This window comes from Dermacentor andersoni, chromosome 3, assembly GCF_023375885.2.
Source record: "Dermacentor andersoni chromosome 3, qqDerAnde1_hic_scaffold, whole genome shotgun sequence".
NCBI classification, from domain to species: Eukaryota; Metazoa; Arthropoda; class Arachnida; order Ixodida; family Ixodidae; genus Dermacentor; species Dermacentor andersoni.
The window spans coordinates 137697379-137712125 of NC_092816.1; the positions used below are offsets into that span (position 1 = coordinate 137697379).

The 14747-nt window shown below is 47.5% G+C and overlaps 2 protein-coding genes across 2 annotated transcripts; both read right to left on the reverse strand.

Annotated features, from left to right (window-relative positions):
- Window positions 1-1555: 1555 nt before the first annotated feature.
- LOC126525162 (uncharacterized) lies at window positions 1556-8406 on the reverse strand. Its single transcript, XM_072286683.1, has one exon. The coding sequence runs from the start codon at window positions 8404-8406 to the stop codon at window positions 5608-5610; it is 2799 nt and encodes a 932-aa protein (XP_072142784.1). The 3' UTR covers window positions 1556-5607.
- A 4722-nt stretch (window positions 8407-13128) lies between these two features.
- On the reverse strand, window positions 13129-14352 carry LOC129383122 (cuticle protein 14-like; the record flags this gene model as incomplete). Its single annotated transcript, XM_055067442.2, has 1 exon — window positions 13129-14352. A coding segment is annotated over one exon (507 nt), but the record flags the coding sequence as incomplete, so codon positions are not given.
- Between the last annotated feature and the right edge of the window lie 395 nt (window positions 14353-14747).

Consider the following 14747-nt stretch of genomic DNA (forward strand, 5'->3'; position numbering starts at 1 on the left):
CATATATATATGCGGCTTTCCTTTAGTTGCCATTTGCAGCTTCCAAGGCAATGATCATGTTTTGCTTCTGCTCATTATGGAAAGATGTGGCGACTGGGACGAAACAAAACGCACCTTAAAACATTTGCACTGACGTTGTCAATTCGATTTGGTGGTGATAGGTCTCGTGGCAAGAAAAGAAAATAAAGGAACTATCCGTACACTTTATTTACGCCAAGACAACAGCTATATCACAGGCTGTTTTTAACTAACACCAAACGCGACGTGTTACTTCGGCCGGGGCGCGGTAACACCGATCACGCTGTTTTGTTTTATTTCCTTTATTTCATCCCGGCTAACTCAGAAGCAGCCTGTTCGAGAGCGCAGCTTTATGATGCCTGTGGGAGCGCCGTCACGTGCTATTCTCCATATTTCCCAGGGTTTATTTATCAATCGCAAAAAAATGTGCACGCAACTAGTACGTCGCTGAAAATACTGAAGTTAGATGTCCCTTGGCTGTGCCTACAAATGCCTAATTGAATTGACTTTTTGAAACTTAGGATAGTACGTCTCGACTTAGATAATTAATTACAAAGACATAATTAAACATCAGTAACGGAAAAATTACTCGCAGCTACTCCCACTTTACTGGAAACAATAAGCACTAGAGTTTCTTCGAGTAACGCATTGCTCTTTTTTAAATCTTTGTGAATGACAGTTCATTGGGACACCCTGTATACGTTTACGACCTCTGCGTGCAAGTCACGATGTTTCCATCCCTAATAAATGTTATCAATTATTAGAAACAATTTCTTCCCGAGTCGTTAGCATTTTTTTACTGGATAACGAAACAATACTGCGACACATATCATTCACGTGCATTTCACACGCCGTTGATAAAAGACTGCCGAAGGGGTCACTGAAGTCTTTAGGTATTTTTTTTTCCAGGGTCAGGAAAGCACGCAAAGCAATTTGAAGTGAGGTGAACATACAGCAACATCGAGGGAAGTAAATTTGGCGGCCCGTCGGCGTTGAAGCGCTAGGCCAATGCCACAGACAGCAAGGAGATGACGCAAGCTGCTCGCGGGCCGGGCCAGCGGTGACCTCGGAGACGTGACGAAAGGCTTGGGGCCGCCGACATAGACGCTCTTTTTCAAGCCATTTTCGGTTCCGAGGAGCCACCCAAGGGGAATTAATTGTTCGCGTAGCTCCCACATGAAATCCGCTATTCAAAATGTGTTTCTTGGGATAGGTAATGTCGAGGACGGGCCCCATTTGCTGCAGCCACATATTGTTGATAATTAAGAAGTTAATTAGCATAACTTCGCTAATTACGCATGTAAGTGCGGAAATTACTCTGTATATAGAGGCCGCCAATCTGTACACTCTCATGGTAAACATAACATTACCGGGACTTACATTTTTCCAATTTTAAAAATTTGGTGCAGCTAAAGAAACACCCCGTATGTTTTCTTTGGCGTGGAATTTCCCCGTGCTCGCGAAATGGAAGTTTTGAAAACGTAACATATGTAACTGTAACGTAAATCCGTAGACATTTGCACCACATACACAGACATAACAAATACATTTTTTTATTTAAACAATAAAGTAAAACCTTGTCATAACAAACACAGCACAGTCACAACGTCATATAGGTTTTTCCATTACTATACCTAGTGTGAAGCAAGGTTAGAATATATATGTACACGTGTTTTGGCAAGAAATACTGCACTCGACACACGTTTACGTAAAGAAACGCTTGAATAAAAAGAACGATGAGTCAAGGCACATTACTATCAACAGATGCTTTGACAGAGCACAATGTAAGTAAGTGTAAGGCTGCTGTGGTTAGCAGCTCATCATACATATATTGTCAACCTGAAACAACGTTTAGCAGAACAGCTGTAATAATACCATTTTTGTAAACAACAAAACCTTCCCCCTAAATCCTTTTTCAACGTGCTCAAATCTCATTGTACACTGCAGACGAATTCTCAAAAGCAAATGAAGCGCCGTAAAGTCCGCAGACGAATTCCACGGAGCAACGATATCAACCGGTTGTACGACAGTTCTCACTGCGCACACTATTGCTCTTTGTTGTGTCGGTCGGTGATGACATTACCAAATTCAGAAATCTTGTATTTTTCATCGATGACCTTTGTTACGGTATGAAGAGCTTAGAAAACTCGCAGATTACTTTAGGCCTTTCTTTTTTTCTTATTTTCCTCTTTGTCACGTGGCCGATGCGGCATGCCATTGAATATTTCGGAAACGACAGTGCACTGTCATTGGTACACATACACAAAGCTGTTTAACATAAGGGCTCAGGGAGTATTGAATGATCTTTTATTATTTAATACAAAACCACGCGCCTTCTTCATTTCTGAGTAGGTCCTGTTAAATTATTCTTTTATAAATAGCGCATGAAATGGCGCAAACGCCATGAGGTCCTAGCCAAGTAGCGAGCTGCTAAGTGAGGAAGCAGCACAGTCCCTATCTGTCGTAAACAATGCGTCATCAGTCTGTTCAAACAAGGTTTTACCCTTTACACAAGCGCGTCAAATAAACCTCTCAAACATCAAACGCCACGTCATACGCGCACTCCCGAAAGACTCGCAATATGGCGAGTGAAAAAAAACGGGAAATGCAAAAGAGGAATCGTACCCTGCTAGAAAGATGGAAGATACAAATCACCTTGAGAAATGTGCACATCGAAAGACAAAAGTCGCAGCATCGTCCTTATTAAGCAGTCTGTTTTGGGGCATTGGCTTCGACGGAAAATCCACAAACGACGTGTGCCATGTGTGCCATAAACCAAAGGTGCCACATAGCTTGTGTTCATTCGTTCAACTTCCTGCGTATGTAAAGTTACAGGCGTCTGATTCCATATGATAAATTTCACTCGTCTATGTGGATAAGCTTACTTCGATTCCTCGGAGACCAGCACGCGTTTGTTTCGCTAACTGATTGCACTTCCGTCAGACATCTTTTCGGTGACCCTATTTGTATCTTTCACTGGGTCAGTGACTGTCATGATAGGCTATTACCTGGCGTGAAAGTTGGGCTCTAGTACGCGCTGTTCGCAATTTGAGGTGCAGTCTGCTTTGCTACCACAAAATGAGGCGTAAGGCAGTTATAGTGGATAAGCGGCCTACTATTGCAGGCGTATCAAAAAGAAGCGCACGTTGGAACTCTCGTGTGGAACTACAGTTTCCTTAAGCAAGGCTTCGCATCTGCTTATGCTCCATTTGTTATGCTCTGTCTTTGTGTTAGGTCATATCATGTACCTGCCTCTAGAGCCTGTCGTATTGAAAACTCCCGAACTGCCTTTTCAATGCGCGGCACTTCAGCTGAGCTGCACTTCCAGAGTCTTTTAATCGTTTCTGCCGCTGTAATAAATAGCATCTTGATTAGCTTGATGTAATTTGATTCAGTTAACCTTAATTATGCATGTTCTCAGCAGCGCCACGAAGCGAACCCGCTCAGAATCGACCAGGGGGCATTCACTGTTTCACAAAGCTAACTAATATGCCAAAAATGCGGCGAGAATATCTGCGAACTCGGCAATGACTAAAACTATGACATATTTGCACGTTATTATTTCATCCCCAAATTCGGTGTATCGTTGGCATTTCAAAGACGTAATAAAACTATACCGTAATTACATAATTATAGACATTTATACGGCTCTTTAGCTTGACCATAAAAACTGTGCTCCGTGCAACTGCTGCTTTGCCGAACGAAAGAAGAAAAAAAAAAGGCAATGGATATCTAAGGCGAGGATGAATAACAACCAGCTGTCGGAGAAATAAAAAACAGAATGCCTTGAACAGGGTGATTAGGAGTGCATCAATAGATAAAGCATAAACATATGAACGTGTAGCAACAAACACACTGACAAACAATCATTCGATAATCTCTCACATTGACATATCAGTTTTCACCAAGAACTACTTATTGAGGCAAAGATAATAGTTGTGAACAAAGGCACTTCATTCATGAGCTTCCCCAACGTACCGACATATTCATAAACGACCGCTAACATGGAAGCAAGAAAATGTGTGTGCGTGCGTGTGTGCATGTGTGTGTGTGTGTGTGCACGAGGAGAATGGGGAGGTGGGGGGGGGGGGGGTGAGGATGTTACTGCGGGCAGACAAACAAACCTCCAAGCTGTGTCGAATTTGTGCACCGTGTTTCCCACCTTGCTGGAAATCGCGCATTTGCTGTAAGGATGCTACACCTTTAGCCCGTACCAGGTGCATGCATTCTGCGCGTGATATCTACCCACGCTGCAACACGAGTGAACACACACACACATTTGGACCCAACACTAAAATATTGTCGCGTCATCTGCACTTCCAAAAAACATTAAGTCTTAATCGGCCGACGAACTTGAGTGCTTTTTTTTTTACTTTTTGTGTGTGCCGTCGATTACGAACAAGGGTAGCAATCGCTGTCTTAGAAGTGCTTGACGTGGGACCTTGCGGTGGCGCAGCTGTTGACGGCACTGCCCTGCCTTGATAACAAACAGAGATAACGAACAGGGAAATGCAGGGAAGTTGACCAGACGCGCATTCGGTTTGCTATCCATGCTAGAAGAGCGGAATAAAGGGGCGAAAGGAGAAAAAGAAGGGAGATAAATAGCGCTAGCTGAACACACACGCGAAGGTGCACATCGCGTCTTTAAATGGTCGTGTGACTTATTAAGTTAAGGAATCGTGGAAAAACTTTTTTTACACTAGCGACACGTGTGGCCATGGTACAGCGGTTAATTAAAGCTATGTTGGGTTTGAAGGGCCTTGTGCTCTCAAATTAGGCACCTGCCAGAAAAATCAGTAGTGCCATAAAACTCCACGTCAATGCTGGCCACGGTCTGCATGGCTACACTTCTTTGTAACAGATGGCACAGTCACATGTTTCTATATTCTTTGTGGTACAAACTGATTTGCTTACTAACCCTGTCAGACATGTCGGCAGTGGCATATCCTACCACAACATCTCCACGTTCACATCAGGATAAAATGCATCGTTCTGCGCTCAAATAGCTTGCCCAAACTATGGTGCTATTGGCACACGCGAACCCAGTGGCTTTAAAAAAAAATGCCGTTCACAAATACAACTTCCGGTCTAACCGATGCTCTCACACGTCAAGTCAGCTGCTCTGATTTTTTGTAGTACCAGGCAGTAGCAGGAGAGCTGAAAATTATCTCTTTGAGGATGCAGTTGCCAGAAGATAAAGTATATCAACCAAAACTTCCCCTTATCTGCAGAACATAAAATTCGTGTTTCGCCCGTTGTACCTGACGTTTCTATGCACTCTGTCAGCAATACTGAAGTGATTTAATCACTATTTCTTCGAACCCAAATGATACACCCACGAAACATAACGGTAGAATAAACTAGTGCATATGATAGCTGCACGTAAACACATTTGTGAACACGAAAATTGATCGGTTTGTCTCCTCGTAGAAGGAAAAAATTGGCGACCGAGCAACATATCTTGAAGAGAAGCAGCCCAAAGGGTTGAAAAACCGAAACTGCTCAGTTATTACTCTTTGTACATGTACTTCAGAGCACAGGGTACAATTATGTTACCGGCCTTCGTCGAGAAATGAAGCAGCGTGGATACTAAGACCTCAAAGGAACCCCGATGTCATATGAAAGCAATGTTCTGTCGATGACGGGAGGTGTTGTTGCCCTGTATCCCTGCTGACTTGTCCCACTACCTCTGATGTCTCCTAGGCCAACGGATGACTGGTATTGTGAGTAGTCGTCGACAGTGCTATATTGAGGTTGATAGGGGCCTCCAAACTGCGCCTGGAATGGACCTGAATCTGGATACTGGTAGCCTCCTCCCAGGTCCTGCGACGATTGCTGTACAGGGCTGAACAGGGTGTTTCCAATTTGATATCCGCCTCCGAACTGCTGCTGGTAGGGGTCGTAGCCTTGTTGTGTACCTCCTATGGTGTTGTACTGCGGCTGCGCACCGATCGTGTTTTGTTGTTGCTGCTGCTGCTGCTGCGGGACGCCGAGCCTAAAATGGCTCTGGCTAGAAGGCGGCGCCTCAGGGGCAGCCGGCTGGGACTGGGGAGCTGGAGAAGTTGTTCGCTGCTGCGGCTCGAGAGACTGCTGGAACTGCGGCGTCGGCCTCGGCGTCGTCTGATACTGCGGCACGGCAGGCGAAGTAGCGAACTGCACGCTTGGTCGCGATGGAGGCTGGTATTGTAGGACGGAAGGTCTCGACGTCTGGTACTCGAATGGCGCCGCCGTTGTCCTGTCGCCCCTGAGCGTGGATAGCGAGGGCGCTGCAGGTGGAGCAGGGGTGGGCAGCTGCAGGGTGGTCCCAACATCATCAAGGTACTGGTTCTCAGCTGGTGTAGAAGGCGTGCTTAACGATAAGGGCGTCGTTCGCAAATCATCTACTTGAGTTACACCGGGCGTCGCCTCCGTGACGAAACTATTCTGCTGTTGACTCGGCGTCGTCTGGGATGCGGCGGCAGCCTGGTTCGGCAGTGGCAGCTGTGTATGACCGCGGAACTGGGGATCGACTAGTCCCGGTGGTGGGGCACCGCGGAATTGAGCCCCGGGATACTGGCCGGGAAATCCACCGAAAGGAGGAACGCTGCCAGGAGGAGGTCCGAACACGTGAGCGGGTTGTACAGAAGAGTATGGATTCGCCAACGCCGGCCCTTGCTGTCTGAAACCGCCTTGCGCGGAGGTGTCAACGAAGCTTCGTTGGACTGGAAGGGGAAATGCCTCAGATGTCCTGTTCCTAAGAGACGGCGCCGCAGCCGCTTCTGGTAGCACCGTCCTCGGCTGGCCTGGCACCGGAACGTCTTGCACAAATGTACTATTTCGGGGCACGAACGGTGCTCCAAGGGGCGGAAAATAGTGCTGCCGACCGGGAGGGCTTTGTCCAGGAGTGAATCCCGGTAGCTGATAGACAGGCCTTTGAGGGAATGGAGAATTAAGGTGGGGTGGAGCCTGTCCAGGCAGCAAAGAGGAGTGTCCAAACACTTGGCGTTGAGGGTGCAGTGGGAATGCTCCCGGTTGTCCCAGCTGTGGTCCCTGCTGCGGCACATCTACAATAGGCCGGCCTACAGTCCTCTGCGGTGGGATATCAGGCTCCCGATCTGCGGGAGCTGGGGTTTCTCTTGGTGCCGGAGTCACCGTCGGCGTTTCTGCCACGGTGACTGGGGGAGTGAACGGAGAAGGCTGAGTGAACGGTCGCTGAGGCAACGTGACGCCTTCACCGTACGTGTTATAAGGGCCCTGCGGGAGGCCGTGTGTTCTGTAGAACGACTGCTCAGCCGAAGGGAACACGGGAGTCACCAGTCCAGGCGTAGAAGCCACCGTGACTACTGGAGCTGTAGCGGGTGTCGCTATGCTGGTAGTCGTAGCCGGCGGAGGCTCTGGAGTTGTCGTTGTTGTAGGTGCAGGCGTTGTGACTTCTTCCGCGGGGGAAATCTGGGATAGCTGAACCGGTCTAGAAACCTTCACTCGCCTTCTCTTGGAAGGCAGACCGGCAGCGGCTCGGTGCGGCGCCCTGGTGACCGGGAAGTCGGGAAACTCGGACTCTATCGACAGAGTGGGTCGGCGAGTCCTCCTCGTTGTGTGGTAGCGGCTCCTGTGGCGCGGTGACGGAGTCGGTCGCTCCTCCGCCTGGACATCGGGGTCACGGCTTTGGTCGGACTGAGCCACAATTGTCTGCGAAGTGCGCCTCCCGCTAAGCCGCTGGCCGAATCCGAAGGTTGTTCCTCCCGCATTGCCGTGGGGTGAGTCCACTAGAGACGGTGGTGGCGCTTGGGGCTCGATGGCTGGTTCGGACCGCACAGGTGGGGCTCGCTGAACCTCTGGTTCACGTACGACCTGAGAGTGACGCTGTGCCGAACCGAAGACCCGCTGAGGCGCCCTGTGTACTTCTATGTCTCTCTCCCCCTGTGGCTGACGCTCTTGAACCGGTGGGGGTGCTGCGGCTGCAGGAGGTCGGCGCTGCCTTTGGACGACATGAGGAGCTCCGTGACCTTGGGTGGGCCTTTGATCTTGAGGCACCCCTTGCTGCTCGGTCACCACCCGCTGCAGTTGAGCGGGTCGTCGCACTTCCGGTATTGGGAACTGGGCCAGTGGCGGTCCTTGTTCCAAAGGTGGCGGCTGAAGAGGAAGTGGTCCTTGCACTGAAGTCTGGCGTTGTCCCTGCGGGGGTAGGTGAGCCAAGGGTGGTCGGTGAAGTTTCCGGGGTCTAAGTATAGGAGAGGTGCGCTGAGGAGGCGGCGAAGGCTGAGGTTCTGGTGCCGCCGCTTCAATTATTGGCTCCTCCACTCCGGAAGCTTCCTCGCTCTTCGCCTCCTGTGCGGGAGCCTCTGTGGTGGTCGTGGTGGTGGTGGTTGTCTTCTTTGGGCGCTTCCTGGGGAAGAAACGCAGAGCCATGAACAAAAGTTAATCTCACTTCCAAATTGCAATGAAGATGTTTTTACATATCTAGGTTACGCAAATTCCTGCTGCAATCACCTTGGGTGCCACAAGTATGGAAACAGTTACGAAGCTTCTGTAAATGGCGTTTGTGATGAACCACGATTTCTGGTAAAGTCGGATAGCAAACAGCGGCCGATATTTAAAGTCGATGCAGAGCACTAGTTGTTTCCTTTATTTCTTTTTTGCTGTCCCTGTAAAGTTTCAATTGCAACTCAATTAAGAACCTCAATGCGGATATAAACGTGTGCCGGCTGCACCTCCAGCGCTCAGGCTGTCCAATCAGTGTGCCCTCCTTTCACAAGTACCATTCCTTCGCCCCTTCCCCGCAATTCACTAGCGTATGCAACAGCGCCTGAGTGCAAGCCAACATGTAGCGTAAAACCATAGTCGATTAAATATATATACATAAGGAAATATGCATAAAAAGTTTGCATGCCTTCTTGAACTAGCGTGATTGATATTTAACCGTCATTCACAGTTTTTGCTTGCACTACACGTCCATTATTTTTCAAAATCATTTTTGACAGCGGTACACTCAGCTGCTGTTATATGATATGCATAATTTATGAATTCGTTATTACGTCACATGCGAATAGATAATAGATAATCCTCTACGTCTCGACGCTGCTTTCTACAGCCATATCGCTTTCCCAAATGCAAGATCTTGGGGGCCTTATTACACAAATAATTTGTGTCACGGGAGCTTAATTTTACACAGACCTTCCTTGCAACAATAGACTGAAAAAAAGTGTTGTCGTTCTCGTAATAATAACGAAAAAATCTAACCTTAAGCGAACAGTTCGCTTCCTGGATCTGCTATACTTATGCCACTGAAATTCAATATTGTTTAACGGACTCCATTGTACTCTGCAACACTAAAAAACAAAGCATTACACTTTAGGTTAGCGTGCAGTACACTGACAGTCAAATATAAAAAAGGGCTTTAAATAAGCCAAATAATGCTGCTTCAATCGTGCAAAACATCAGTAGTTGCGTCGGACAGATATACGTCCTACAAGCTGTACTTATGGTAACATCCTTTTCTTCCGGGAAATTCTCTGTGAATTATTTGAGCGTGAACAGCAGATGTATCCTATGTCGCAGCTTTAATTTATTATAACCTCAGCTTTGCGGCACTATGAAAGGAAATAATAAGCAGTCATAGAGCGCCACCTAAAAATACTAACGTATATATATATTTTTTGAATAAGCTTACAATGAAAAAGTGTGCTGGAAATACGACTGTGTTGTACAGTTGTGAGGAACAGATCTTTAATTGTTTAAACTGCAAAAAATAAACAAGAAACTCAAGTTACTTCGAACCAGAAGAATTCAGACTTAAGAGAATCTCTGCCAAGTCACGCACACGCAAGTGCTGAATGCAGCTTTTATTTGCTGGTCGCGTCTTTAGGTCACGGGGTGCTTTAGGTTTGTCGCAGGTTACACGTCACTGGAACAGCTTCTTTCTTTCTTTCTTTCTTTTTTTTAGGCAGGGGACGTCATCGATCATTGAAACGGAGAAAAGGCGACTTGCTTGACGCAAGAACATCGCTCTTTTATTGATTTCTTGCTTATTGGAATAGCCCGTCATGCACACCTTTCGGAACTAAAACAACTGAATGTGTCGCTATATTAACCTCAAAGCGTGCTAACATGCATAAATGTTCATGTCTACCATGCGTACGTGCATTCATGCTTAAATCATGCCCATCCTTACCTCGCAACATCGTATCGGAGGAGAAATGAGACACTTTTGTGAACACTGGAGTATCTTTTTCAGTATCATTTATTGGTGTTCTTTTAATATTATGTTGATGTAACCATATCGTGCTAGTAACTTAGCATGGCATGAGTGTATTCGCTGCTATAGCAAATTACAGTAACAGAACATCGATAATCGATGAGGATAGATTTTTTATGTGTGTATGAACATCCGGCTAGCAAACACTCAAGCTTGTGGCAGCGTCAGCATGATTATCCGGCTTTCCGTACAATTCTTTCCACAAGGTTTCGATTGTCTTTGGTTCATCTCAGCGTATGTTTTCAGACGACAGACGCGGGGGTCTACAGGACCTTTATTGACGCATCTTTGGCACAAAGTATTGATATTTCATCTCGTTGTCTATGGTCACAGTTAGAGGAGTATGAAGAAAGGGTGCTAATTTCTACAGAATCTCAGAACTCCTAGGAACTCTAAGGCGTTGCGAGCAGTTGCTGAATGGAGTCTGTGATCACGCACTGGATAGCTGTAGCATTCTGGGCTCGTTCTATATTGCGCTGTGTTTCTATGCCAAACTATGGCCATCGAAGTTCTGCCGAAAAGTCATTAAACAATAATGATACAGAGAACGGCGCACTTAGCAACGCCAGACTTAGCGACCATGGTAAGTAACTTCAGGTTTAGGGCACCGAAATTGCGAAACGTCGTGTAAGCAATAGTTACCTTCCATCACTTTCCGTGGTTCAAGCCTCTAAGCTATCTATCTACTATCTATCTAGCTATATATCTACTGGTTGTTTTTAAGCCTTATACAAGGCTTAAAAACAACCAGTATAGGTCGGCGAAAAAAAAGTATTTTCAGAAAAATTGGCCAAATGACTGCTTTTTAAACCTGACACTTATGTAAGCTGTAGCGATAGCGTCTAAAATAGCCGGCTGGTCGTTAGAGTATGGTATTTCACACAGTGACTTCTTAACGGTTCTTAGTGAGACGAGAGAGTGAAACCAAAGAAGCGTTATCTCAAGTGGTGGCAACATATTATCATGTGCGGAGAGACCCTGGCAAAAGAGAATATTTAAATCGTCAACAGCGCTCTGTCCGTCCCCGTATTCTTTTCACGCACTTGCACCATTCAAAACCTTTAATTTGGCGTACCAGCAGGCCCAAAATGCCATAATGGTGAATTTGCAAAAGCAGCGCAGCCAGCGACTAAGATGTAAACCAGCTTGCGCCCTAAAACCAGATGCCCTACTTCTTTCCCCCTGGTCTTTTGCTCGTGGCCTGCTTGTTACAGTCTGTCGTGTCACAACAATATTGAAGACTGGAGCTCAACAATGGAGTTCATAAATGACCAGAACGACCTGACGTCACTCGGTGCGAAATACTATAAAACGTGTACGCTTCAAAAACAAGAAGCTATAGATAGTTTAGCTCGATCAAAGGACCCCATTGCACTGCACCACAGTTCATAGGAATCAAGTTGCGAGGGACACTCAGATAACAGCTATCAGCAAGCTTTTTGTTCGTTATTGCAGCTAGTATTACAGTGGGGAGGATATGGAAAGGCAAAAACCCATTGTTCCGGTACAAGAGTAGCCTAGTGGCAGCGACGTCCGCGCTCTCAAAGCAGATAATACCTGAGGAACTTATGCGACTTTAAATACATTCTCTTCCGCGATTTTCAATTCACCTATGCCATCAGCTTGCGTGAGTTCTGCTTGTCACCTGACGGTTAATGCCCAAGAAACACGCATTAGCTTGTTTTCCATCAATGTCACATCACATTCGCGGGCACGCCAAAAGCGTTCGCGTTTCGTTCCGACCCCGAAGTACCACATCAAAAGTTTCGTTGTCAAGCCTCAAGTAGTAGAACGGGTTAAATTAACGGAACCAGCTTGGCATACACCTAGCTCAGTTAGTCTGGGATCTGACAAGACCCCAGACTAACTGAATACACGGATGCAAGTACTCCTACACGTTTCAGAGCAAATGAGCTCCTATATGCGAAAGGCTCTTCAGTAGTATCCAGTGCCAATGTTGTAGGAAAGCAGCATCTTGTTTATCACGGGAGGACCCGTGTACACCTGGCGACGATAGCCGCCGACGTCGTAGCGTTGCCGCTGTCCGTACCTCCTCCTGTGCGGGCGAGGCCTGGCGAGACGGGGCTTGGGCAGCGGCTGCTGCGGCGGTTCCTCCTCGGTCGCAACGGCGGTCTGAGCCGCGGTGTCGAGTTCGGCGTACCGTTCGCGGGCCACCGTGGCCGAGGCCAACAGTTGGCTGCGGAAGTACTCGGCCTGGATCTCCTGCGCCGACTTCGAAGGCAGCGGCACGGGCGCCAGCTGAGCACGGGGCGACTGCTGCGTCTCGACGTGGCGGCTTTCCTCCTGGAACTGAGGCGCCCGCGGCAGCAGCTCTTGCTGTCGCTGCGGCACCTCGTCAGCCTGCTTGGAGCAAGAGGAGGAAGCTCAGAAGCGAAGGGAAAAGCAACAGTCACAAATATGCATGGTCTGCTTTGAAATTTAGGGCCAGTAGGTAGTTACGATTCGTATGTCTGCCTTTAGCTCCAAAGAGGGTGCGAAGGAATTGAAAGGCAGAAACGACACGCTGGCACGCCAACTAGCCGCTGACTTTATCTGGATATATAACAACTTACATAAAACTGCGCGATTTGTGGATACAATCTATGGAGCATGAAAGGTAAACATTGTCGTCCGTACAAGAGTAGCACAAAACCAAAACCCATACAGGTTTCTCAGAAAGTTAAAGGTTCGCAGTTTAGGGAGAAAATTGTGATAGTCCGGGGATCAAACCCTGGACCATCACTTCACGGCGCAGCCGTCCTACCATCTGAGCTAACGAGGAGGCTAGCAGATATCAGAGCGATATCAGAGCGTCCGATAACTATTTTGAAGCTGCTCGCGGATGGGTGAAAATTTTTCACTTCTATGAATGCTCTTCCAACCACAGGAGTTCCACAGAACTGATTTACCGCAACCTACAGATGAAAAGCACAAAGAACGGGACAGGATATGAAAAGCACGCAAGGACGACCATTGTAACAGAAGATTCTTTATATGTATATTATAGGTTTCACTTATTTTCTGCGTGCGTTTCAATTGTCCTGCATGTGCGTAAGTGCGGTAGCTAGCTGGGCGAGTCGGTACGTCTGCATTATTACTTACAACACGAACTAAACAACAAGGACGAAGAAGAAAGACGCAACGTAAGCGATGACGCACGACTAAACGAGGCCTACCAGATTAGTAATTATGGTGACAGGTGCGTCACCGCAGTTACCACTTATCACGCACAAGACCTACACGAGGACTGGTTCTCAGGCACTTGCCTTAAGATGATGCAAGCATGGGCTAACTTATAACTTTGTAACCTCCCATTTTGGAATATATGACCCTGCGGTAAATGAAATAACGAGAAAATTGATTAACTACCTCATATTCTTTTTTTAATTACGAGCACAATATCTTAAACGCCCTGTACTCTAAAGATCTTCAAAGAAAGCGCCCACAAAAATTGCACGTGGAAAAGCTACCAAACACCATCGGTTTTCTTTTTTTTTTTTTTTCAGGTTTTCTGCGCTTTTTTTTTTTCTGAAGATGAATGTAAGCACCAACTCGCCCAAGTTTCGGGTCTTTTGCAGTATATCATAACAGCTTTAGACTAGAACCTTTGCAGGTGCAGCCGTGGTGGTCAGCAACTCGTCCTTCCCCAGGAGCGTGTCCTTCGGGGGCTCCTTGTCCAGGATGCGCTCGTCCTTGAGGATGACGAAGCCGTTCTTGCCGGCGCTGTAGTGCACCCTGCGCATGTGACCTCGCGAGTCCACGTAGCCGTAGGAGCCGCGGGTGCTGCCGTCGGGGAGCCGGAGCTCCTGGCGGTAGCTGTGGCCCAGGGGCCCGTTGCCGGAGTCGTAGCCGAAACGGTACTCGCCGTCCAGCTTCTCGCCGATGCTCACGTAGTGGACGGGCGCCGGGGGGTAGTAGCGCGGCACGGCCGGCGCCGATCGGGGCAGGGCATCCCGGTAGTACGGGGCCTCCTCCTGCTTCTGCAAGGGGCGCCCCCCTGTCGTCGCTTGCTCCAGTCGCTGCTGCTGGAAGCGCTGGCCGCTGGCCTCAGCTGCGAGCCAGCAGCAGAGGACCTGCGACAAGACGAAAGAGATCGGCCAGCAATGTGTACATTTTCAGTGTTTGTTGTTATCGTTTATCGAACGATGTGATACTGGGAAAATGGGTCACAGGTGAGCCGGCTATTCTAAGCATTAAAAATAAACCCTAGTGAATGAGAAATGTCGAAATGAAAAATAAATACAAGACTAGAAATGAAAGAAAGGAAATGTTAGACAAATAACGTACATAGATGATGCACAGCCTGCACGCAAAGTATGGGTGAACATGGTCAGAGCAATGCGTGAACGTCTGTCACCACATTACCGGACATTTCATAAGAAGCCAACAAACACTGGCATTACCGGACGATTTTTACTGCATTCACTACGCGAGAAATAAATAAAAAACCTTGCAGGTAGAGCAGGAAAAAGCACAACATTACAGGCATTGCATG

Bases quoted from the DNA above. Each gene is read 5' to 3' on its own strand.
- LOC126525162 (XM_072286683.1), bottom strand. From the start codon at position 8,406: ATGGCTCTGCGTTTCTTCCCCAGGAAGCGCCCAAAGAAGACAACCACC.